This window comes from Lynx rufus, unplaced genomic scaffold (assembly GCF_022079265.1).
Source record: "Lynx rufus isolate CCGP_SWC_20201006 ecotype Redwood Valley unplaced genomic scaffold, mLynRuf1.p SCAF_11, whole genome shotgun sequence".
NCBI lineage: Eukaryota > Metazoa > Chordata > Mammalia > Carnivora > Felidae > Lynx > Lynx rufus.
In genome coordinates this window covers 26,966,634-26,992,215 of record NW_025814825.1, presented here as the reverse complement: position 1 = coordinate 26,992,215, position 25,582 = coordinate 26,966,634, and the positions used below count along the sequence as shown (strand labels likewise).

General features: G+C 52.8%; 2 protein-coding genes across 2 annotated transcripts; one reads left to right on the top strand and one right to left on the bottom strand.

The window, feature by feature from the left end:
- Positions 1-364: 364 nt before the first annotated feature.
- RBP3 (retinol binding protein 3) lies at positions 365-9,362 on the top strand. Its single transcript, XM_047072624.1, has 4 exons — positions 365-3,412; positions 5,596-5,786; positions 7,297-7,439; positions 8,968-9,362. The coding sequence occupies exons 1-4, from the start codon at positions 365-367 to the stop codon at positions 9,360-9,362; spliced, it is 3,777 nt and encodes a 1,258-aa protein (XP_046928580.1).
- A 10,137-nt stretch (positions 9,363-19,499) lies between these two features.
- On the bottom strand, positions 19,500-20,480 carry ZNF488 (zinc finger protein 488). Its single transcript, XM_047072801.1, has one exon. It carries the CDS (start codon positions 20,469-20,471, stop codon positions 19,500-19,502), a length of 972 nt encoding a protein of 323 aa, XP_046928757.1. The 5' UTR covers positions 20,472-20,480.
- Positions 20,481-25,582: the final 5,102 nt, after the last annotated feature.

The following is a 25,582-nucleotide window of genomic DNA, read 5'->3' as shown; positions in this document are numbered from 1 at the left end:
ACTGTCACCTTGTGTGAAGCATGAAGCACGGAGTCTGGCATGCGGCAGGAACTGCAAATAAACGGTGGCTATTCAGATTACTATACACAGAGATAGCACAGTAGCATGAGATCCAACATACCTTCTGGGTCAAACCACTTCGGGCCCTTCTCCCCAGTCCCCAGGGCTGATGCGCTTGAATTAGACAGGATTAAAGGCTTACTGGAGCTGGAAGCCGCACCCCAACTCCCGAGTTTAGCCCCGGACCTTCTGTCCACCCGCTGAGAAGGACGAGGGAGGAAGGCAGCCGCACAGGGCAGTGCCGTGGCCTTACGCACAGTCAAGGGAGCTTTTGCTTGGGAGCCAGCTCTCCTTCTGGATCCCCATGACGAGAGAATGGGCCCTGCTCTTGTCCATGCTGCTCTGTGGCCTGGCTGGCCCCACGCACCTGTTCCAGCCAAGCCTGGTGCTGGACATGGCCAAGGTCCTCCTGGATAACTACTGCTTCCCAGAGAACCTGATGGGGATGCAGGAAGCCATCGAGCAGGCCATCAAGAGTCGTGAGATCCTCGCCATCTCGGACCCTCAGACTCTGGCCCATGTGCTGACGACTGGGGTGCAGAGCTCCTTGAACGACCCTCGCCTGGTCATTTCATACGAGCCCAGCACCCTCGAGGCTCCCCGGCAAGCCCCAGCACTCACCAACCTCACAAAAGAGGAAATGCTTGCCCGGCTGCAGAAGGGCATCCGCCACGAGGTTCTGGAGGGCAATGTGGGCTACCTGCGTGTGGACGACATCCCAAGCCAGGAGGTGGTGAGCAAGCTGGGGGGCTTCCTGGTGGCCAGCGTCTGGAGGAAGCTCATGGGCACCTCTGCCTTGGTGCTGGACCTCCGGCACTGCACCGGGGGCCACGTTTCCGGCATCCCCTACATCATCTCCTACCTGCACCCAGGGAACACGGTCCTGCACGTGGATACCATCTACGACCGTCCCTCCAATACGACCACTGAGATCTGGACCTTGCCCCAGGTGCTGGGAGAAAGGTACAGTGCCGACAAGGATGTGGTGGTCCTCACCAGCGGCCACACTGGGGGCGTGGCTGAGGACATCACTTACATCCTCAAGCAGATGCGCAGGGCCATCGTGGTGGGTGAGCGGACTGTGGGGGGTGCCCTGGACCTCCAGAAGCTGAGGATAGGCCAGTCTGACTTCTTCCTCACCGTGCCCGTGTCCAGGTCCCTAGGGCCCCTGGGAGGGGGCAGCCAGACATGGGAGGGCAGTGGGGTGCTGCCCTGTGTGGGGACACCAGCCGAGCAGGCCCTAGAGAAAGCCCTGGCCATCCTCACTCTGCGCCGGGCCCTGCCAGGAGTTGTCCGGCGCCTGCAGGAGGCGCTACAGACCTACTACACCCTGGTGGACCGTGTGCCCAGCCTGCTGCACCACCTGGCCAACATGGACTTCTCCGCAGTAGTCTCGGAGGAGGACCTGGTCACCAAACTCAACGCTGGCCTACAGACTGTGTCTGAGGACCCCAGGCTCCTGGTGCGGGCCGTGAGGGCCAAGGACGCCTCTTCTGGGTCCGAGGTTGGCGAGGACGAGCCTCCGGAGGTAGTCCCCACGGTGCCCGGAGCTGAGGCTGCCCGGCAGGCCCTGGTGGTCTCTATGTTCCAGGTGTCGGTGCTACCGGGCAACGTGGGCTACCTCCGCTTTGACAGCTTCGCCGATGCCTCCGTGTTGGAGGTGCTAAGCCCCTACATTGTGCGCCAGGTGTGGGCGCCCCTGCAGGGCACGGAGCACCTCATCATGGACCTGCGCCAGAATCCCGGGGGGCCGTCCTCTGCTGTGCCCCTGCTACTGTCTTACTTCCAGGGCCCCGACAACGGCTCCGTGCGCCTCTTCACCACCTATGACCGCCGCACCAACATCACGCAGGAGCACTTCAGCCGCATGGAGCTGCTGGGCCGGGGCTACCCCACCCAGCGCGGCGTGTACCTGCTCACCAGCCACCGCACTGCCACCGCAGCTGAGGAGCTGGCCTTCCTCATGCAGTCGCTGGGCTGGGCCACGCTGGTGGGCGAGATCACCGCGGGCAGCCTGCTGCACACCTGCACGGTGCCCCTGCTGGAGACGCCGGAGGGTGGCCTGGTGCTCACCGTGCCTGTGCTCACCTTCATCGACAACCACGGCGAGTGCTGGTTGGGAGGTGGCGTGGTGCCCGATGCCATCGTGCTGGCCGAGGAAGCCCTGGACAGGGCCCAGGAGGTGCTGGAGTTCCACCGCAGCCTGGAGGCCCTGGTGGAGGGCACGGGGCACCTGGTCGAGGCTCACTATGCACGGCCAGAGGTCATCGGGCAGACCAGTGCCCTGCTTCGAGCCAAGCTGGCCCAGGGGGCCTACCGCACCGCCGTGGACCTGGAGTCACTGGCCTCCCAGCTCACGGCCGACCTGCAGGAGATGTCTGGGGACCACCGTCTGCTGGTGTTCCACAGCCCCGGTGAGATGGTGGCCGAGGAGGTGCCCCCCCCACCCCCTGTCGTGCCCTCCCCAGAGGAGGTCTCCTACCTCATCGAAGCCCTGTTTAAAACAGAGGTGCTGCCTGGCCGGCTGGGTTACCTGCGTTTCGACGCCATGGCCGAGCTGGAGACGGTGAAGGCCATCGGGCCACAGCTGGTGCAGCTGGTGTGGCAGAGGCTGGTGGACACGGCCGCGCTGGTTGTCGACCTGCGCTACAACCCTGGTAGCTACTCCACGGCTGTGCCGCTGCTCTGCTCCTACTTCTTTGAAGCGGAGCCCCGCCAGCACCTCTACTCTGTCTTTGACAGGGCGACCTCGAGGGTCATGGAAGTGTGGACCCTGCCCCAGGTGGCTGGCAAGCGCTACGGCCCCCACAAAGACCTCTACATCCTGATGAGCCACATCAGCGGGTCGGCAGCTGAGGCGTTTGCTCACACCATGCAGGACCTGCAGCGGGCCACCGTCATTGGGGAGCCCACAGCTGGAGGAGCACTCTCTGTGGGCATCTACCAGGTGGGCAGCAGCCCCTTGTACGCCTCCATGCCCACGCAGATGGCCCTGAGCGCCAGCACAGGTGAAGCCTGGGACCTGGCTGGGGTGGAGCCCGACATCACCGTGCCCATGAATGAGGCCCTCTCCACAGCCCGGGACATAGTGGCCCTGCGGGCCAAGGTGCCCACTGTGCTGCAGACAACCGGGAAGCTGGTAGCCGATAACTATGCCTCCCCTGAACTGGGGGCCAAGATGGCGGCCAAACTGAGCCGTATGCAGAGCCGCTATTCAAGGGTGACCTCAGAAGGGGCCTTGGCTGAGATGCTGGGGGCCGATCTGCAGATGCTGTCTGGAGACCCACACCTGAAGACAGCCCATATCCCCGAGGATGCCAAGGACCGCATTCCTGGGATTGTGCCCATGCAGGTGAGACACAAGGGAGACTGAGCCTAGCACAGTCCCAGCAATGAGCCGACCGGTTGTCTGCACATCCAGGGCTCTGTGCACGGTGCCGGGCAATCGCTTCCAGACTCGTTTTCGTGTTTAAGTTCTCATTAGTCACATCTTTCCCTTCCTCTCATCCTGTCATCCCTTCTCCTTCTGGTGTCCCTGAGCACCTCTGTAGAGCACCGATAACCCACGAGGACTCAGTTTGAAAACCCCTGGTATAGAAGGAGTGGCACTCTTGGCGGGGTGGAAGGCAAATGTTTGCAGCACTTCTCATCATCAGTGTTGGCGGAAAGGTCAGGTCATGAGAAGTCACTACGATTTCGTCCCCTGGAAATGCGGGGTTTGTGTTCATTCTCACCACCTGCCTGCCTCAGGGGGTTTCAGATGGAGAGAGAGGAGCAGGCAGAGGTCTTGGCCTCACAGTTGCCTCAGAGCTAAAGCATGGAGCCTAGACACAGGCTGTGGCATGGTCAGGGGTGCTGACGGTGCACAGCCTGGAGAATCATGGCAGTGGTCAGGCACCACCTGCTTTCTCCTCTCCTCCCACGATGCAAAGCATCTGGAAGGAGCTGCACTTGGTGGGCGTGCAGTCTGGTCCAAGGGCCAGCGGGATGGGAAATTCCGAGCAAGGCTATTGTGGTCAGTATATTCAAAGCCGGCAATGGCATTTGGGGAAAACACTGAAAAGGTAAATCAAGGTTGAGGAGTTTTGCTGCTGGGTGGATGAGAGAGAAGTTCCCTAGACCAGTGGCCGTGGATTCATCAAGCACTCCCATAAGCTAAGAGCTTCATCGGGAAGCAGCATTTACAACATCTCTCCACGTCGTTTATCCTCTGTGATTTTGTGGCAGAGTCACAAGTAGTCAGGGCAGCATTTGTCTCGGGGTCCCTTGAAAGGAGGTCTAGGATGCAGGCAGTTCAGGTGGGAGGCCGTCTTTGAAGCAGGAGTGAGGAGGCAGGGAGAATGGGATAGGAAAGGAGGAAAAGCTGATGGGTAAGGGCATTATGGAAGCTGTTGCTTCCTAAAATTCCAATGGAACCCTAACAAGTGTGGGGAAGGCTTCCCGGAGCTGTCCATCTACAGACGGGACACGGCAGTTCCTGTCCTTCTTTGGCTAAAGGTCCCCCTGGGGACATGAACTCTCTCAAACTCTGAGGCAGCTTGGAGAAGGTCCTGAAATCGAGAATGGAAAGACATAGGGGTGTGCTGGAGGCAAGGCCCTGTCAGGCGAGGGGCGGTTGTAGCAAAAATCAGAGGAGGGCCAAGGGCACCAGAAGCATCTAGTGCAGAATCATCATCCCTGTTTTACAAAAAGAGAAATGGAAACCCAGAGGGGTGCAGAGGAGTGTGACCCATGGCTGAAGAGCTTGTGACTAAGGGCAAAGCAGACCCTGGAGGCTGGGTGTCCCAGTTAACATTCCGGCCCACAGAGCCTGTGTCCTTCTAGCAGTCTTGGAGAGAGAAGATGAGGCACAAAACATGTTGGGGGAGCCTAGAATGTGCCAGCACTGTGCTAGACTCACAGGGCCACCAGATTCCAAATCGAGGACCCACTCCTTTCCAGCATCGCCAGGATTCATGGTTTGGAGTCACATATGGATTCAGCTTCTGGTTCCACCACCTACTGGCTGTGTGACCTTGGGCAAGTTACTTAATCACTCTGTGCTTCAGTGTCCTCATTGAAAGGATGGGGATGCTATAGGGTGCCCTCATGGTGATGGTAAGGGCTGCAATGTGCTCAGCACAGGGCCAAACCCCCTTCTAAAGGTTCAGGGGCCCAGGAGCTAGCTAATGTCTTCCCTCCCAGCCCTAGGGAAGAAGATGAACTCAGAACCATCAGGAGGTATCTGGTGAGGTCAGGGGAGTCAGAGTGGAGACCACGCCGGGGCCTTGCAGCTCTGGACACCGCGGTGTGGGGTTGACATGCATGAACGTTCTCTGTAAGGAGTCTGCCAACCTCATTTGGGTCCACATCCTAGGCCCACCACCCACATAACCTCCTAGGCGCTCCATCGGAAACCTTCTTCAGAAATGTTAATTCCCTCCCATACCCTCAATATCTTTCACGTATAAAGGAAAACTGTGGTGCCCGGTTTCCTGAGCTGTAACATCTGCTCCTCTGCTGACACTGAGCTGGACCCCCACCCATTTTTTTCAGATCCCTTCCCCTGAAGTCTTTGAGGACCTGATCAAGTTTTCCTTTCATACTAATGTGTTTGAGGACAACCTTGGCTACTTGAGGTTTGACACGTTTGGGGACTGTGAGCTGCTCACCCAGGTGTCAGAGCTGCTGGTGGAGCATGTTTGGAAGAAGATCGTGCACACGGATGCCATGATCATTGACATGAGGTCAGTGGCTGGGGGGGCAGAGGTCTCTGGCCAGCCAACCCAGGGGTTCTGGCATAATCGGCCGTGGGGGACCCCAACATCGGTGATCTTTCTAAGCTCCTCAGATGATCCCAGTGTTAATTCCAGGCTGAGAATCACTGGGCTACTCCTGTGGTTTCCAAACTTGCCTGGCCATAGGACTCAGCGGAGAGAGAGGGGGAAGGGAGACTTTAAAAACAGATTCTGGGGGCTTAACGTGACCCTACTGAATCTAAAGCTCCGGGGTGAGGCCCAGTCATCTGTGTATTTGAAAGGCATCACCCCGGGTGATTCTGGTGATCAGTCATGTTTGGGACAGCTAGCTAGGCCACCACCTGCATTGTGCCTCTTATGTCATACAAAGTCAGCCCGTGACCACCCTGACCATGAGAATTGGAAAGCCAGAGTGAATCTGAGAATAAGCCACTATCGTGGCAAAAAGAATTCTTTGCATCACAGAATGGCTGGTGGAGGGACGCTTTTAGGTAGAGACCTCCCTCCTGGAGTGGGTGGGAGAACACCCACCCCCAGCGACCAGGCCCCTGCCTCCATGGACACAGGGAGGGGCAGGCTGCTCCCCCAGGATACAGAACCCCACTTTGCAGCTGCAGGAGACAGGCTGCCAGAATTGGCCAAGTCACGACTTGCTTGCCTGCAGCTCAGCTGTGGCTCTTGTCTGTCACTAGAGGGCTCCAGATCTCAGAGGCTTGTTCTCCAAAACCTCTCCCAGGGCTCTGTGGCTACATTTGTAAAAGAGGAAGTGGCCCAGCCTACAGAGTGCTTCCAGACCCTTCTGACCTGAGGTTTGGAGTTTCAGACACTGAGGTCAAAGGCCCTAAACCCAGCTGGGCCACCCTAGACCTTCAACCAGAAGAGACTCCTATCATATCACCAGCCCACACTTCTTATTCACAGATGAGGAGACAGGGTCCCAAAGAGTTCACATAACAGGGCAAATCCCAACGTCCTAGGACAGGCACAGGTTGTCCCCTCCCCCACTCTTCCACTCCCCATCCAGTGTGGTTCCACAACTCTGAGCACTCGGCTATACTAAGTAGCAGCTCATTAGGAGACCTGAACAAAAATGCCCAGTGGGTCTTATGAAATTATAGAGAATGCAGCTGGGAAAGCAGTGTCCTCACAGGCAGCATGGGTGTGGAGAGCAGTCCATGGTCAGTTAATGAGGAAAATCTATCAGCAAGTTCATGACTGCAGGACTTGTCAGAGCCTTTAATGTAATGGACACAATATGTATCACATAATGTATTGATATGTGATCAGAAAGGGCAGGTATGGCACCAGTGTTTTGAAATTTCTCAAGAGACTTGTACTCTGGGAAATGCCAACCACAGAATTCTGCAGGAGAAGGATGGGACAGGGAGGCTGCCTGGAATTAGTGTCCTCCTCAGGGCAAAGGTCCCAGGCTCCCAGAGGGGAACCGAGGGCCTCCCTGTGAGCTCTGCCCCAATGACCCCCACTTCCCTTCCCTTAGGTTCAACATCGGTGGCCCCACCTCCTCCATCTCTGCCCTGTGCTCCTACTTCTTTGATGAAGGTCCTCCAATTCTGTTGGACAAAATCTACAGCCGGCCCAACGACTCTGTCAGTGAGCTCTGGACCCACACCCGGCTCGCAGGTATGCACAGACGCTTTCCCTTTCCTGTTCTCATTCTAGAAGCTTCTGGAAAATCAGGGAAAGACAGCTTGGGTCCAGGGAAAAGTAACAGTAAATGGAATATAAAGCTCTGCATGCGCTGCACTTTTACATATGATTCTTAATCCCTACAAAATGCTACCATTATGCTTATTTTCTAGATGAGCCTTGACTAGGTCGAGTCTCTTGTCTAACATCACCCAGCTAATAAGTGGAAGCGCCCAAATCTGAATGCCGGTTTCTCTAAAACCAAAATGCCCTCTGTTCTGGCCACGACAACCATCAGCATGCAAGGCACGGCAGAATTAGAAGGACCCTTGCCCTTCACCAAACCCCACAGAGTTGCTGGTGCTCATCCTCCCTGAGCTGTCAGCAGCAGCTCAGCACACCTGCCTGAATAAAGTTTGTGGTTCTGATGGGGCCTCTGCCCTGCACAGGCGCCACGCTCTGTAGAGCCAGGGCTCTCGTGGTCCCTGTCACGGGTGATAGGCTCACTCTGACTCCCTTGCTCAGCATGACAAACCAAGAAACCTGCGCTCCCATCCGACAAGGGGCTGGGAGAGCGGTGGGGGGAAGGGTGCATATGACCAGAAAAGCACCCCACAATTTTCATTTGTACACTTCCTTATCACACAAGGATTCGAGGGAGATTCCAAGGCACACATTCACAAAGACTGCAAAACGCAAATAAAAATTAGAACCGGGTGAACTGTAAATTCAAACAGTATTCAAAACCAGGAGTTACAAACAGACTCAAATCTGCAAGAGCATGGGGTCCTAGATTGCAATGATGTCCAGTATGGGAGCCGCTTGCCACATGCAGCTACTGAGCACTGAAATGTGGCTCATATGAGTTGGGATGTGACAGGTGTAAAATATACGCCAGGTATTTTCGGGCTTTTTATGGAAAAATAAAGACGTATAATATCTCCACAATGTTACTGATTACATTTTTGAGACAAATTTGTTTTGGATATGTTGAGTTAAATAAAATATGGTTAAGATTCATGTCATCTGTGCTTTTTTTTTTTTTCTTGTTTAATGTGACTCCTAGAAAACTTGTAGCGACATCTGTGGCTCACTTTCTGGGTCACGTTGTGTTTCTATCGGACACCATTGCCCTAGAGGGCTGTTGTCGTGAAGCCACGAGTTTGGGTCTTCTGGGAGTCCAAAGTGGAAAGAGAACCTGGCAGGTTAGGCATTCTTATGATTCATGAAGAGGAAGCACATCCTTTCCTCGGGAGAGTCAAGGCTTTTCCCGTCACTCAAAGATAAAAGTGCCAGAAGTGCGTGAAGCAGCTGTCAAGCCCTTACAAACTGGAGATGGGTGGGGCACACGCTCGTAGCCCCATGTGACACTTGCAGAACTGGGGCTCACAAAGGAATGCCCTGCATGTGGACACAAGGCCACAGAACCAAATCCCAGGCCTTCCTCTTTGCGGGTCCACACGGTACGGAGAAGGCAGGTGCCCCACAGTGCTGACTGGACTCCCCATCTTCTGTCTTCCAGGTGAACGCTACGGCTCCAAGAAGAACGTGGCCATTCTGACCAGCGCGCTGACAGCCGGCGCCGCGGAGGAGTTTACCTACATCATGAAGAAGCTGGGCCGGGCACTGGTCATCGGGGAAGTGACCAGCGGGGGCTGCCAGTCACCACAAACTTACCATGTGGATGACACTCATCTCTACATCACCATCCCCACGGCCCGCTCAGTGGGGGGTGTGGATGGCAGCTCCTGGGAAGGGGTGGGTGTGGTGCCCCACGTGGCTGTCCCTGCTGAAGGAGCCCTCACCAGAGCCAAGGAGATGCTCCAGCACACTCTGCTGAGGGCGAGGAGGAGCCCCAGGATGGGTGGGACCTCCAGGCCACACACCAAGGGCACTCTGGCACGTGGTCCTGCCTGAGGCCTCCGGGTTCAGAAAAGGGACCTGCTGAGCCCCGGTAGGCTTAGAGTTGAAGGCACCCTTGGAGTTCACCCGATGGTCTCTTCACCATTGCCAACATCTCTGAGCACATAGGGACAGGCAGCTCACCCCTCAGAGGCAACCCCCTCCATAGTAGTTATTTTGGGGAGGCGAAGTCAGATGTACCTCCTACCCATGCTTCTTAATTGCCAAGCCCTGGTCCTAGAGCAGCTCCATCCCACAGAGCTACGACGTGAGCCGCAGATTGCGGCACTCACGTCACTTTACGTTTTCTAGTAGCCACCTTCTTAAAAAGTAAAAAGAAACAGGTGACGTGTATTTTACTAGTGTGATTTATTTGCCCTACTATATCCACAGTAGTATCATTTCAGCAATATAAAAATGATTGTGAATGAGATGTTTTTGCACGGAGCCTTTGAAATCTGGTGGGTAGTCTGCACGTACAGTGCTTCTTCCCCTTCCTCACGCACATGTCTGGGGCTCAGGGGCCACCTGCGGCCGGCGGATCCCCTGTGGGACAGTGCGGGCCCAGAGGTCAGGGACCCCCACTCCCCCAGCACATTGTCCCCCTTCTGCCCTCCCTGCCTCCACATCTTCCCCATTAAAGCACCTCTCCCTCCTGCCCTGGGATCATTTCTGTCCCAGCATTCTCCTCAGGGGTGGCAGCCATCATGCTCACCCTCGTCTCCCACTGCCCATCGCTTAGCACAGCGCCTGGTGCAGGAACGCACGTGAGTATCCGGCAGCAAGTCTGTCTTCCCTTCATGTGTTCCGCCCAAGGCCTTGTTCTCTGGCTTCCGCCAGGGCCCCCAAAGTGAGCTCTGGTGTCATGCGGCACTTAGACACGCAGCATTGCTGTTTGAGGGTAGAGTGGCCCTGGGCGGTGGTCTGGGTGCCTGCCTTTCTTGGTCTAGGGCAGTCTGTCACTGCACTGGCTGTGCTGACCAAGCCCACTCCTAACAGGGCAAGAAGGCTGAAGACCCCAAGATCTCCTCCAGAACCGGGCAAGCCCCAGGAGGAGACAGGAAGCCCGGGGGTGACCTGGAGGAAGGCAGCCACTGGCTGGCCCCTGGGAGCTAGGCAACCTTACTCCACTAGAATCAACAGGGACCCAAAAGTGAGAGACCTCCAGGACTCTGCCCAAAGTCACAGTGGGGATGAAGCCGTTACAGCAAGGACATCCCCAACCCTGCCAATCAGTGCTCTCAGAGCCCCGGGCTCCAAGATGTCTGAGTGAGGGAGGATGAGGGACCGTTGCCATCTGGCCTCGCTGTTTGGTGAGTCCAGCCTGCAGCTGCCACAGGCGACTTCCCCAGGGCACCGGGCTGACCTCACTACACAGCCCTGACTCACAAGCCCCCTCCCCAGGCTCCAGGGAGCTGTGGAATCTGGCACACCCCTGGGTCACCACCAATATCTAGGAGGTTCACCACCTGGAAAACCTTGAACCAACCCTGCTGAAGTAGGAAAGCTCTGATACAAGGCGTTCTGGGTCCTTTCCCTTCTGCTAAATTCAAGTAACACGAAGGGCATGATTGAATTCTAGCAGCATCACATATACTGGGATTTCACCTTTTTCTTCATTAGACCTATTAACATCCAGGCAGATGTGTGAGGCCCCTACCTGCTTATATTCTAGGGGCTCTTTCTCCTCCCTCCTCCTTCCCGCTCGCACCCCCCCCACACACACACCCATAGCTATCTGATGGTCACCTACATCAAACAATGGTTCCTCTAGGTGGTAGAACCAGGGGCAATATTTGAACTCTTCTCTTTCCTTAAATCCTTATAATAAGCATGTATTATTATTTTCAAATACAGCATTCTTCCAAAAATAAAATAAGATACATTGTACCTTGAGTCCCTAACCATACCTTAGTGATCATTAGCGATTGCTGATTTTTTTCCCACTGGTTTTCCTTATATATCACTTGGATTTCTTTGATTTGCACCACTGACATTTGTTGACTGTTTAGTTTGTTTACGGTATCAGGCTAGGTGTTGTGGGGTTTGCAGATGGCAAAGGTCTCGATGGGTCTTAAATAGGGGGAGGGGTGGAGCAGCTCCTAGGGTGGGTGACAGACATACTTCTCTCTTCTGGGCTTCACAGTGCAGAGACAACCATTTTTTTTTAATGGAACACCTCACGAATTTGCATATCATTCCTGTGCGGGGTCCACGCTAATCTTCTCAGTACCATAGACAGACATTTCAGTACATGTGCTGCCGAAGCGAGCACTGCACAACCATTCTTATCATTTCTGCAGGAGTCAGTGGACACTCAGTCAAGCTCAGTAATTCACAGGGGCTTACATAGGCAGCACAGAGGACATTCGCCCTACTTTAGGCCACCCAGCAAAGGCACACCCTCTGAATGTTCAGAGAATCGCTCCCCATCTGATCCTGTGGGAAACAGACTCCCTAAGAAGCAGTGAGGCATTTGGGAGCCCTGTCTGGGTGGATAGGCCAGGACAGCTACTTCCCAGCTATGGAACTCAGGGCAAGTCACTTTGCCTCTCCAGGCCTCAGTCTTCTCATCTGTACAATGAGATCCACAATAGCACCTTTGGGGCTATGAAGATGAAAAAGGTTAATCCAGGGGCGCCTGGGTGGCTCAGTCAGTTGAGCGTCTGACTTCAGCTCAGGTCATGATCTCGCGGTCCGTGAGTTGGAGCCCCGCGTCGGGCTCTGGGCTGACAGCTCAGAGCCTGGAGCCTGTTTCAGATTCTGTGTCTCCCTCTCTCTCTGACCTTCCCTCATTCATGCTCTGTCTCTCTCTGTCTCAAAAATGAATAAACGTTAAAAAAAAATTTATAAAAAAAAAAAAGAAAAAGGTTAATCCAGTGCCCAGCCAATGTCACCTCTCACCATTTCCCCACTACCAAGCTGGACACACCACAAGTTCAGTTTTCCAGCTTCCTGGCAGCAGGGTACGGGCACAGGGTTCTTTCTGGGCCAATCAGAAGTTCCTATGAAGAATGTTTAATCTGTTTAAGCAAGTTGAATGGGTTTTTTAATGTTTATTTATTTATTTTGAGAGAGAAAGCGAGCACGCACAGAAGCAGGGGCGGGATGGGGAACAGAGAGAGAGGGGAGAGAGAGAATCCCAAGCAGGCTCTGCACTGTCAGCACAGAGCCTGATGTGTGGCTCGATCTCACAAACCATGAGATCGTGACCTGAGCTGATACTAAGAGTCAGACGCTTAATTGACTGACTCACTCAGGAGCCCCAAACAAGTTGAATGTTTAAGCAAGTGATAGCTGGGCAGCAGCAGCGGCCAGGTGACCCATGTGCAGGGCAGCATAGCCATGCCCCTACTCAGCAGGGATGGCAGCAACATCCTCCATAGGCCACCCTGGCTGACCTTGGCTGAGGTCCTGCTGACCAGCTCCTTTTTCCTGCCCACTGTCCAGCTCAAGCCCCCAGCCTGCCCATCAAATACTGGGTGCAGCCCAGGCTCCCCTCAAGACATCCAGGCGAGGGGCAGGCGAGCTTTGAACCCACATCTGTCTGGCTCCAAAGACCCTGATGTTCCCACCATACCATGAAGAGGTCCTGGGCCCAGCCTGGGGAGAGGGTCTATGGTGGGAGAAGCAGACCCAGAGGGTCCCATGCAGACCAAAGGGAAAGGGTCAGCGTTCCTGAGCCAGCTCTCTTACACTCTTACCTGCTTGGAGACAGAAGGCTGGAGAAAAAGGAAAAGGAAAGGCTTCTCTTCTGGTGGCAGAACCAGGTGACCCACAGCTGCCTAGAAGCCTCTGTTCCGAAAGACTACAGGCCCCTTTTGCTCTTGATGTCCCAGTATGAGCTCATCACCTCCACCTTCTCTCACCTTACCTGGATAAGGTCTGCTCCTGCCCCCAGGACCCCATCCTGTACACAGCTACCCCTCCCTCCTGAAATTAGGGCAGAGATCTGAGAGTTAACCCCAGCTCCCTCCTCTCTGCTCCCACCACCACTCCCACCCAGGTATCTACATAATCACCAAGACACTAAATGAGTTGTCAGAATTAATAGTTCATAGTTCATTCCCCTCTGCCTTGTTTTGGGGTCCTGGTTTGGTTCCTAAATCCCCACCACAGCCTCCTACCCCATTTCTGTGGCCCAGCCTGCAGTCAGGGCCACTGTTCTGCCATGTAACCTTCTCAGGTCCCCCCTGCTTGAGGACCCCTTCAAGGCACCACTGATCTGTGGTGAGAGGGACCGGGCCAGGCTATCCTCCCCATCTCCCAAAGGTAACCCCAGCCCACAGACAGGCTGAACCTTTACTTCACCATCAGGATCCTTGCTGGAGACTTGGCCAAAGACCCCAGTCCAGCAGAGGCCAGGGACCACACTGGAGCATCAGAGGGGAGGACCCCAGCTTTTCTCCCATCTCACTCACCTTCCTGCTTCCTATGTCCCTGCATCTGCCTACTCAGCCCGTCACATGGCCAATGGTCATGTGTGTGTGTCAGCGAGGGCCTTGGTTATCCACACAGCTTTAGTGCAATGAGAGCACATGACTCAGAAAAAAAAGGATGCATACCAAATTACTTGTGGGCGAAGAAGCCTGCCTAGGAGATCCCCACTGGAGGGCGCCTGTCTCACATTTCCTGGGTTCCATAGGATTAGCTGCCACCTGGCCTAAGGACCTCCTTGCTTCCTTGCTGATGAGAGAGGCTGGAAGTGAAAATAGCCTGCTAATCCAAGCGGCTTAGAAATAGCGAGGGTATCAGAGGCCACTGGCTTCCTGTCTCCTACCCCAGGACAACACAAGATGACCAGGGAAGAAGATGTTAAATTTAAGGAACCCCAACCCTCCTTCCAGAATGTACTGCCTCTCAACCCCCACTAAAAATTAGTGTCTGAAAATCCCTAAGAAGTGGTACAAATCAAAGCCTATTGGAGAATAATTTATTTTTAAAATAGAAGTTTTTTTCCTATGGGATCTATCTCTTATGATATGATTTTTAGTCCTCTCTCAAGACTTCTTCTCCAAACAAAATAAACAAATTATACAATTAACCAGGGTGTGTAAAGCCCTCTCTGAAGAGAAGTGGCCTGCAGGGGAGGTCTGTAGCCTCCAGAGGGAGCCAAGAACCTTCCAAGGAAAGGGAGGTTGCAAAATTTGCCTCGGAACAACTGGTGAATTTCTCCCGTATGTGAGGGGTTCTCTTATTGTGCCCAGAAGAATAGGGCCAGGCCCAGCACCCAGCCTCTTCCAAGTCTGGATGCATAACGGAGTCAGGGGTTTCCACTGCTGGTCATTTCTCCCCCTCCCCCAGCCCCTCCCCACTAATGTGCTTCCTTAAATCCATGTTATTCTGGGCATTGGTTTTTTAAAAACTGTATCACCAATTTCACATACAGTCCTGATTTTCAACCTCTCTTGAGGCCTGCATTCAGCCTGGCACTAAAGAGCCTTCACCATAGACAAAAGAGCTCTAGATGTCAGGTCCAACCTCCCTCTTCTACCCTCCCTTTCCCTAAGCTCAGTGGACTTCACTCCTGTTCATTAATTATACAGTCTAATTATACAGTTATTTGACTAGGATACCCTGTCTTCAAGGTCTAAGATTCAGGAAGGGGCCAGAAGTTGAAATCCAGGATACCAGCCTTGTTAAGGTTTCACTTCTCTTCCAGATAAAAGCAGGTGGCGGGGGGCGGGGGGGGGAGGGTTGGGGGAGTGGGAGAGGAGGCCGATTTTAGTTAAAATTGAGAACTAAAATGGACCTGAATTCCGAATGTCTTATTTTAGCCTCATTAGCACATGTTAGGGTCTCTTAAAAATCTTATTTGAATGGCGGCTGCTTGGGAGATTTCTATATATACATTGCTGGGGCACCTGGGTGGCTCAGTCGGCTAAGTGTCCAACTTAGGCTCAGGTCGTGATCTCATGGTTCGTGAGTTTGAGACCCACATCGGGCTGTCTACTGTCAGGCCCTGTGCTGACAGCTTGGAGCCTGGAGCCTGCTTTGAATTCTGTGTCTCCCTCTCTCTCTCTCTCTCTCTGCCCCTCCCCCACTTGCACTCTGTCCCTCTCTCAAAAATAAACATTCAAAAAAAAAGGTATACATTGCCATTTTCCCAGCCACTATAAGGTATTTTCCCTAGCCTATTCCAAGAAATTAGCCAAGACTTTCTGATCATTGACTCAATGGTTTTTGTGTGACATGCCTAATGACAACATTGGCAGAAAATCATCAAGGCCCAAGATCCTGGAAGAGGCGGAGGAGAGAAGACTGAACACATTGGAGGACAGAGGCAAAGACACCTCTGTATGGGGAGGTGCAGTATGGGGAGACCGAATGAAGCTAAGAGAGATTACCTTCTTAGGTGGGGCATGTTGTGGAACTTTCTGCGAACTTGAAAGACAAGGGGAGGAATCTGAAAATAACAGATTGCATATCCTACCAGAACGTACAGGATCAGGGTACAGAGCAGATTAAATTAGATATAGAGAATTTAAGAAATGTGGCAATTCTTACTCCAGAATTATAGAGGAAAATTCTTACCTGCTGATGTGATGTTTTGTGGCAACATCACCAGCCAAACTCTTAACTAGTATGGAAGGTGGCAGAGGGACCTTGAGCAAAGTCATGATTAAAAGTGACTACTCTCCAATATGGCTGGAAGGGCAGGAGAGAAGAAGGGATGAGACAGGATTTGACGGCCAAGGGGACTTTGGGAACCCAGTCTGGTGATAAGTAGGAGCTGCCACATTAATCAACTGCAAAGTCTTCACCTCCATAAGTCATCTTGGAGTTTGTCAATTTAAATGGCTGCAAAGCACCTCACATGTCCATCCATTTTTATTAAAATGAATTCCATCTTACAAAGTTGAGTTGGGAGAAGATGTTCTGTTATGCTTCTTCATAACTTTTATTTGATTAACTTTTTTTTTTTTCAAAATGTCTCCCTTGCTTGAAAATGACGCGGTTGCTGTTAGTAGTAATTCTGTGTGCGGCCACAGGCAATGTTCTTAGAGGCATGCGAGCGGGTCAGGGAAGATGCCTGGGCCGGCATTTCAGGGGTCCTAGCCTTGACCTCACCACCACTCGCCCTGCATCACTTTGCACGTCAGCTCACCAGTGGACCTCAGTGCTCACCCCTATACACTGGAAGGATGGACTGGAAGTCTAGAGTCCCTTTCCATTTTAAATTTCTATTTGGTCTTAAGTGCACTTATGACTTTAAAAAGGGAGTTCACAGAAATACGGACCAATCCAATAAGCCAGAAGAGGATGGCTGTGCATACCACTTGACAGATGTCAAAACACTATGAGCAGCTGGCTCGGGGTTTATCAGGGGTGAGACTGGATCTAGGCATCTCATTCATGCATGCAACAAAAGTCTGTTGAACAACTACTATGTGCCTTCATTGTCCTTCCTGCTGGGGATACAGCAGTGAACAAAACAGCAAAAATCTCTCGTGGAGCTTAGGTTCTAGTAACAGGAGAGACGCTGTAAATAACACAAATCAGAAAACTCATGGAGCATACAAGATATAGAGAAGTGCTAAGAAAAGGGTGATAGGAAATGTGAGGGTGTATGCAGGCTGCAAGTTTAAATTCCAGAAGGGGTCAATGCCTGGTCCTAAACCCTACTTTTTAAACCATCCATGATACCATGTGACCCACATGCTGAGCAGATGTGTGGCAGGCTGGGAAGGATGTGAGTGGTCCTGGGGCCTTATTCTTGCGCTGCTTCTCCTGAACCTATGATCTTAGGAAAGAAGCTTACCCTCTCGGCAGTTTGTTTCTTCTTCAGTAACATGGGAATTAAATATCTACCTCCTGCACCTGTCATAGGTTAAAGGCTATATGTCACCACATAGTGTGGAGCCTCAGGTTCACACTCCCTCAGATGCCCTTTCCTGCATCACATGGATAGCAGGGGAAGGTTCCCCCCAGCTCCAGCCCCCTCTGTGGGAAAAGGGACCACCCTGCAGAGCCTCCCTTTTCTCTCTCAGGGAGGGGGTCCTCCAAACCTCCCTGCAAGAATGGAGATGCTCTGTTGGTGCCTGCAGGGAGCATTGCTGGCCCCTTCCACATGCAGAGGAAATGACTCAGGGGGTCTTCTCCTCTCCTCCAGCCCACCCTTCTCACTGCAACCAGAGGCCCCTCCAAAGTGCCTCTTGGAGCCATCCTTCCCATGCCCTGGGCCAAATTCCTGTCCTTTGAAGCCTTCCTACATCTCCATCTCAGAGGGCCCCACTCAGTCCTCCTCATACCAGCCTTGAAGCATCCTAGAGCCTCTGTAGATCTGCCCCCCCTTCTCCCCAGCTACTACCCTCCACCTGCACCTCCAGCATCTGCTGGACTTGGATGATCTGCTCTTCCTGCTCCTCAGGAGGCCTCAGGGGGCACTGCACTTACTCCCACAGGTCTGAGGTACACCTGCTCCCATGTGCCAGGCACCCCACACGGGCTTTTGTTTGGCATCCATCATGCTGCACACCAGGCATTGCGTACCCTGAACAAGGACCATGGGCCGAATTCACTGGGCCTCCCCCAGGGCCTGACACCGAGCCTGGCACAGCAAGGGTACCCAGGGAGGCCAATAAATGGGTGACTGAATGGCTGGCGATGGATGCAGAATGGCTGGGTGTGTGGGTGGGAGGCGGGGAGAGGGTGAGTGAGAAGGAGGGTGGGCCGGGTGGGACAGGCTCTCACCAGGACCCTGTGTATGCATGGAGAGGAAGAGAAGAGATGGAACTTGGGGGGTGTTTGGACGGGTCACTGGCCACTGTCTGAGATGCCCACACCAGCTCCTTCCCAACCACAGCCTGAGCTCGGTGCCAGAGGGCCCACCAGAGGGTTGGACACTGCTGGTCAAATGAACAAATCCTGAAAGTGCAGGGGAAACCAGTCAAAAGAACGCCTAACTTGAAAGAGCTCCCAACGAATGGCCTTCCCACAAACTGGCCCGAGTTACATCAGAGTTTATGACCTGAGGTTTGCAAGGGCAAATGCAGATGAAAAGAACAGTCACCGAGAGAAGTGCCACATGCAGTAGATAATGGTAACCACAACGCTCCAAATTCTCACCATGTTTTAAGTCTTAAGCTTTTGCACCATGCTTGCTTGCTGAGAGATAAGGGGTGTGTGGGTGGGGGGATGTTGCTCCTTTCTCCCCCTTCCACATATTCAGCATGTGAAGAACCATGGACCAAGTGTGTCAGCTGAATGACTGGTCCCAATGCTTCATGCCTCTGTAGTAGGACCTTATATCCGCTCCCTCATCACGGCTTCCCTGTGGGCAGGTGGCACATTTCACCCACTTGCTTTGGGCTTGGTCATTGACTCGCTTTGGCTGGGAGGCTGCTAGTAGAAGTGACCCAAGCAGAGACTTGAGGTGTGCTTGTGTGTTTGGATTTTCCTTCTTGTGCTCTGGGAATGACCATAAGAGAAGTATTATCTAGGAAGCCCACTAGTCCTAGAGTAACAGAACATGAACCTAAATATAATTTGCAACCTGGAGCCAAGCACAGCCAAGCCCAACCCAACCCAGCCAATCCACAGACCTTCGAGCGAGAATTAGATGCTTTGGGTTGCTTGCCGCTGAGACTCTGTCATGGAACAACAGCTTACTAATCTGGACGATGATAACAAATATCATTCACTCAGGAATCACACTGTGCCAGGTGGCATCCTGGCTATTTTCCACACACCTTCCCACGTAACCATGACAACATCCCTAAGACACAGGTGTCGCCCTCTCCATTTACAGAGAAGAAAACTGGGGCTCAGATGGTGAAAGCGATGTGTCCAAGGTCAGGGCTAATATGTGAAAGGTTAGCATCCAGGTTTGTCTGCCTCCAAAGCCCAGGCTGTGTGTCAAACTTGCCTCCATATGGAACAGGAGCAGGGCCTCTACTCCGTGCCTAGCAGTCTTGATACCCTAGGTTAGCAAAGTGTGTCATTTTATTTCATGACTTTATTTCCATCAAAATACATCAGAGCCAAGGACCATCTTTTTCAAATGATGACCAAGTTCATCTATCAACTCCAATGCAGACAGCCCTGCAGACAACGATGACGAGCCTTTTCAAAGGAAGCACCAGTGAGCCATCTCCGCCCCACCGCCAAATGCTAGAAGCTGCATCCACAGGTCTGTTCCACAGCCACCCGCTAACTGTGAGAAGTCATGTGCCTGGAGAGATGATGGCGCTCCCGGAAATACTCATGGCAAATGGGACACGTGAGGGCCTCTTCTCTCAGCTTCTTAGAATGTAAGTCAGGCCCCACATGTTCCTTTTTGTGGTGGGACCGCATGTGGAAGACCAGGTCGGAGGTCAGGCGAAAGGAGAGGTTGCATTTTGCACACCAGTTCTGGGTGGACAGGCCCAGGGATGTGAACGTAGGTGGCAGCAGGGCCCAAGTGGCAGTGGAAGAGGATGATGATGGTGTGGACATCTGGGCTGTGGCATGCTTTAGCCACAGTGTGGGGGCCCCCAGGAAAGCACTGCAGAGAGGAGCATTTTGTGGCAACGTCTGCAGGTTCCAGAAATCACCCACCAAAAACTTAGAATTCGAAAGCTGATCCCAACAAGGGACGTCTATCGTGTTGCTGAGTCCCAACAGCTCCCCAAGGGCATCTGCAGGTCCACGTGCCTGGAAGACGGAGGTTGGCCCAGGTCTCCCTGCTGGACACCTGGCTGGTTTGCTGAAGGCGCTTTTCTGCTCCCCTCGGGCTCCACTGGGCCACACAGAGGTCTTGCTGTCAGCCGGGTCCCTGGGGGTGTCCTGGGTCAGCTTCTGGGGACCAGGCTGGCCTGTGGGGTTATCATGCTCCCTCTCCTTGGCCTGCACACCCTCCAGCCTCTTCTTGAGTCGAGGCACCTCTGTGAAAGCACTCTGCCCCTGTTCCCAGCACACCTTCTGGGCCATTGGCTTTCCCAGTCTGAGTTTTCCTGGGGTTGCTGACAGTGCCACCTCAGCAGAGGTCTCCTCCCGGCCACCACCACCCATGGCAGCCTCAGAGCCCAGGTTGTTCATTTTTTCCAGCAGCACTGGCTTGCAGCTCCAGCCCTGGTCAGCTTCACTAAGCCTCCATGTGTTTTCAGCCGAAGAGCTCTGCAGAGCACCCTTCCCAGCAGCCATGACGACCAGCAGGCTGTGAGCCAGCTGAAGAAGGCGGACACTCCAACAGCTGTCAGTCTTCAGGGCTTTGGTGTTGCGGAGGCCTTGCCCCGGGGAGGAACCGTGAGATTGGAGAGCTCCCCTGTTGGCTGGGCCAGCCACACTTGGACCACAGGACTCTGCACAGAGAGGAAGCAACAGCAGTGAGACAGGAGCCCTCCATCTTCATTGTTTGCATCCAAAGAATCCTGACTGCTATAGACACGACAGCTCACCCTGACTCAGAGCGCTATGCCACCTGCTTTCACCTCCAGGACTCCGTCGGGGAGGAAGGACCACACTGCGTGACCCTGCCACCCAGGGACATGGCTCAGCATTGCCCCGCACCTGTCAGCATCCAGGCAGCAGCTGCCGTGTTCACACAGCACACGAGGTGTCCACCAGGCAGTTCTGACCTGGTTGCCAACTCTAATGTGCTTGCACCCTGATTTATGAAAGTTTTCATTTTTGTTTAGAGCATTCTTGCTACTCAGCATGCCAATGTTTCTTCCACAGCATCAGAAGTGCCAGGGCACAAGCACCTGGGGACTGGAGCTCCTGCAGCACAGGTGGCCAGAGGGTAGAAGCTGGACAGTAAATGTCCAGGCATCCCAAGTAGGTCTGTGGTTGTACCTGGCCCCACTCCCACTCCGGGGGGGCAGCCACCTGTCCACCCGGCCCTGCCCCTTGGAACAAGCATGAGTCTACCCTGTATCCATTCAGACATTAATCCATTTCCTTCTCCTCTGCTCCCCTGTCAACTGTCCTCTCGTGCCGGCCAACCTGCTGGGCCTACTCAGGGAGACCAGCCTCCACTTCGGCCTGGAGGTGCTCAAGGCTCAGAGGAAAGACACTCACGGCCACATGTGAGGTGGCATTGAAGAGGAGAGAGTGCCACCAGCCCTGCTGGGGAGGCTTTCATACCTGCCCTCCCCTAATCAACTCCACCAGCCAGTTCTTGAAAACAGGACACCCATCTTCAAGCTCCCCAATCCCAGCTGGTGAGCAGCACTGGCTGAACCAGACCCCACTGAGTGTTCTGAGTTTTCATAGTTAGAAAGCAGTTATCTTCAGGCCTGCTCAGGTCCTCAGGTCCTCAGGTCCTATCCTCAGGTCCTCAGGCCCAGGAGGACCGTGATGAGTGGGCGACCAAGTCCCTTCCTCACAGGGACCTCCACGGGCTTGTTATTCATAAACATCACTGGGCTCAAGTCAGCTCCCGCCCACCTGTAAACAGAAGCACAGGTACCCTGCCCTCCTTCTCTCTGTCTCAGTGGCAAGAGTGTGGACAGGTGTTTTGCACGTGTTACCTCCTTCCACCTTCACTGCGCTTGGAGGACCGTCACCCTCTTTCACAGAGGAAGAGGACATGGGTTCTGGAAAGCTGAACACCCCGTCTGAAGTCCTCTGCAGTATGAGGCACTGCTGGGAATGAAACCCAAGGGTGTGTCCCCAAAGCACGCTTTGGTTGAACTGCCCATGTGGCCCTCACAATACCCCAAGTGGTGAGCACCGGGTCCAAACTATATGCTTCCAGGGGAGTCCAAGCCACTCCTAACATCCTTTCCGAATTCATTCTCAAATGGGGTGCCTTTGGCATCAAAGTTTAGTGCTAGCTTATGCTTCTTGAAGAGGCAGAGGCGACCACACCAGTCTACCAAGTGTCCCTGCACTGACCATCCCACCTCTCTCAACCTCAATGTCCCGTCTATAAACTAGAGCTGGTGCTAAATTATCTCACTGTACTTTCCAGATCTACCAGTGTATGACTACTTGAGATGAAGCCGATTCTCCCTCATCCTCAAAGAATAGCTGGTCTGCTTGAAGCCCCACTGCTGAGCTTCTGAGCTCACAAAGACGCACACGCACCCAGATACACTCACACCCTCACATGTACTCACACACGCTACACTCACACCCTCAAATACACATATACTCACAGACACACATACACACACACACATATGATCGCACACACTTACATACACTCACACTGGAATACTCATACACACACAAACATCCCTTCTCTAACCCTTCTTTCTTTCTCCACCCAGCTCTGCCTCAGACAGCCCTCCAGATTATATTTTAGAACCATACAATGTCTTCCCCGAGCCTGGGCTGGAGCCCACCCTGCTGTCCTCCCGGTCCTGTTGCACCCCTACATCCCTTTGCAGACAGCTCTACTGGGCTGTCTTCACAGCTTTGCCAACCACAGTCATGTAGACCTAGTTTTCAGAAGTGTCTGGAGTGCCCTGAGCCACAGATGTCACAACCCTGCTTTCAGCATTCAAATTTAGAATATGGGATCTTACTGCAGGGCGAAATATTTGCTACCAGGGATGCTTTGTGATATGAGAATAGAAGTGACCGTTTATTAACTATGTAAGTGAATACGTGCCAGAGATGCTAAAAGGCTTCGTATGCCTTATTGCATGGAATTTTCATGATAACCACGCAAGGGAAGCTGCATGATCCAACCCAAGGGCATTAATCTCCAACCTGACAAATGCCACGTTGCTAAAGGCAGCACTGCCTTCCAGCTTCCTAGACCAATATGGGCCTGGATTCTGCCAATCATTATGTTAGACATTCACCCATCTTCATGCTCCATCAATTTTATTATTCAAATCTTAATCATAATAATGAGAACAACAGGAGGAGGAGAAAGAAAAGGACATGATAATAATGATGATGATGATGATGATGATGATAATAATAATAATAATAATATTGGGGCACCTGGGTGGCTCAGTCAGTTAAGCATCTGACTTCAGCTTAGGTCATGATCTCACAGTTCATAGGTTCAAGCTCCGCATCGGACTCTGTGCTGACAGCTCAGAGCCTCAAGCCCGCTTCAGCCCCCTCTCTCTCTCTGCCCCTCGCACACATGCGCTCTTTCTTTTTCTCTCTCTCTCTTTCTTTGTCTCAAAAATAAACATTAAAAATTTTTTAAATAAAAAAATAATAATAATATTGAGGAGGAGAAGAAGAAGAAAAGGAGAAGAAGAGGGTACTGAACTAGCTGGGGACCTTTGGCATGACCAAGCTCCCAGAGGGTCACCTCTTTCTCATGCATCAGCACTGCTGGGGTAAGGTCACTCACACAAGTGCAAACAATGTCCTACAAAATTCTATCTGGGGCTCCCTCTCACTGGTCCACTCTGTCTATGACATTGCCAGATTGAAGCCTCTCACAGCCGAAAATGACATGTGCCTGGCGTGGCCTGTCCCCAGTGAGCCCGTGCCAGCTCCTGACACTCGTCTCTTCTTGTCGAAGGACTCACAGGCCCTTTCCCAGGGTCAGCATCAGACTCTGGGTCTCATCCAGCTCCAGGCTCCATGCACCTCCCCTGTGATCCAGCTCTCAGATGACCTGAGCAGATGTATGATGTCACCTCTGGGGTCACATCATGCCCTGGCCAGTGAGTTCCGGGTCAGGAGATCACAGGCACAGCAGCTTGGTGCTGCCTTGCCCCTTCTTCCTACATGGACCTACCCATGCCCTTTGTCACTAGAGACGGTTCTCAGCCAGACATTCCAGTGGATGTATGCAGCCCTTGTTCTCCTTGTTCCCATGCAATCTTAAGGGGCCCTTTGCTGTCCCTCCACTGTCCTCAATAGCCTCAGTTCATTCTGGGCTCTCGACCCAGACACTATTTACTCGTCCTCTTCACTCTGTTATGTGTGTCCTGAGAAGGGTTCTCTTGTCCTCCTTGGATCTCTTCAGTCTGAGCTCAGCAAGATAGTCTTCTGAGTCACACAGACATTGTTCAGTGCCACCCCGTGTCTTCTTACTGAGAGGACCTGATTTCAATCCCATACTTTGCAACATTTCTGAGCCCTTAGATTGTGGGATTATGAAGTAATGATCTTTGAAACCTTCTCAATCTGAGTTTCCTAAGTTGATATGGTGTGACCACATCCAGCCTTCCCTGTCATACAGGATCCTTTTCCCTCAGACTCTCAATCTTCCTGGGCCACAGTGAGGATTCCACTGACCAACACAGGAACGGCTACCCACTTGGAGATGAAGACTCACCTACCCCACAGTGTTATAAGCATGTGTGTCTCTGTTTATTACCCATTTCCAAGGCACTGAGTGCAGACTCCAATCATCCTTTCACCTGGGAAACACTGGCCGCATTCTTCCATATTACTTTTCTGTTTGTGCTATGACTGGCCCATCCCATGTACTCATCAAGCCTTCCATCACATAGAGGTTAAGTGCATGGCCTCTTACGTCAGATGTCTGGATCAAACCCACCTCTGCTCTTACCAATCTTGTAATCATAGGCAAGGTGCTGATCCTCCCTCTGACGACTTTCTCGTCTAAAAGAGGACCCTTTCTAAAAAGGATCATCCTGGGGTCCGCTTCACCAGGTGGTTGTAAAGATTAGATGGATTAATATTCCTAAAGTATTAAAGAGCCTGGTTCAGTAAGTGTTAGGTAGCATCAATTTATCAATTATTATCACACTAGTACAAAGGGTCAGAGTCAACCTCATGGCTGCCTTCCCTCTACTCACCGTGCTCCCTGGAACCAGGGCACAATACTGTTTAATGAGTGACCAAATGCCCTGGGCATTTTCCTCCTTCCCCCTTCATTCACATAAGAAAGAGGTTTTAGCAAACAACTGGGCAACCTCATTTCCTGAGATATCTGAAGGTACTCTCCAGCCTATGTCAGCTGGCCAGTCTCCAGCTTTTCCAAGCTGCAGCTCACTCAGAAACTGGATCTTATTCAACGATACCATTTATATCACCAGCTAGTGTCTTCCTGTGTCTGCCTTCCTTTTTAGCTAAAACAGGAGCAGATAATATCTCCTGTGCTCCAATCATTTGATTTCCCTAGACTTTGGAGATGCTTCTCAGACCCTGAAGGAAGGTTCCAGAGGATAATTATCTATCCATCTCTTCTACGTATGGATTGTGATGCCCTGGGTTTTCCTGAGAAGGGAAATACACATGCATCTTCCTAGCTCTGGACCCCTGAGAAAATTAAAAACTGGAGAGTTATCCAGGCTTTCCTGGAGGCTGGCTGGTAGTGCCATTGGAGCTGGGAGAGGGGAAGGCTTCCAAGCCAGTCCCCACAA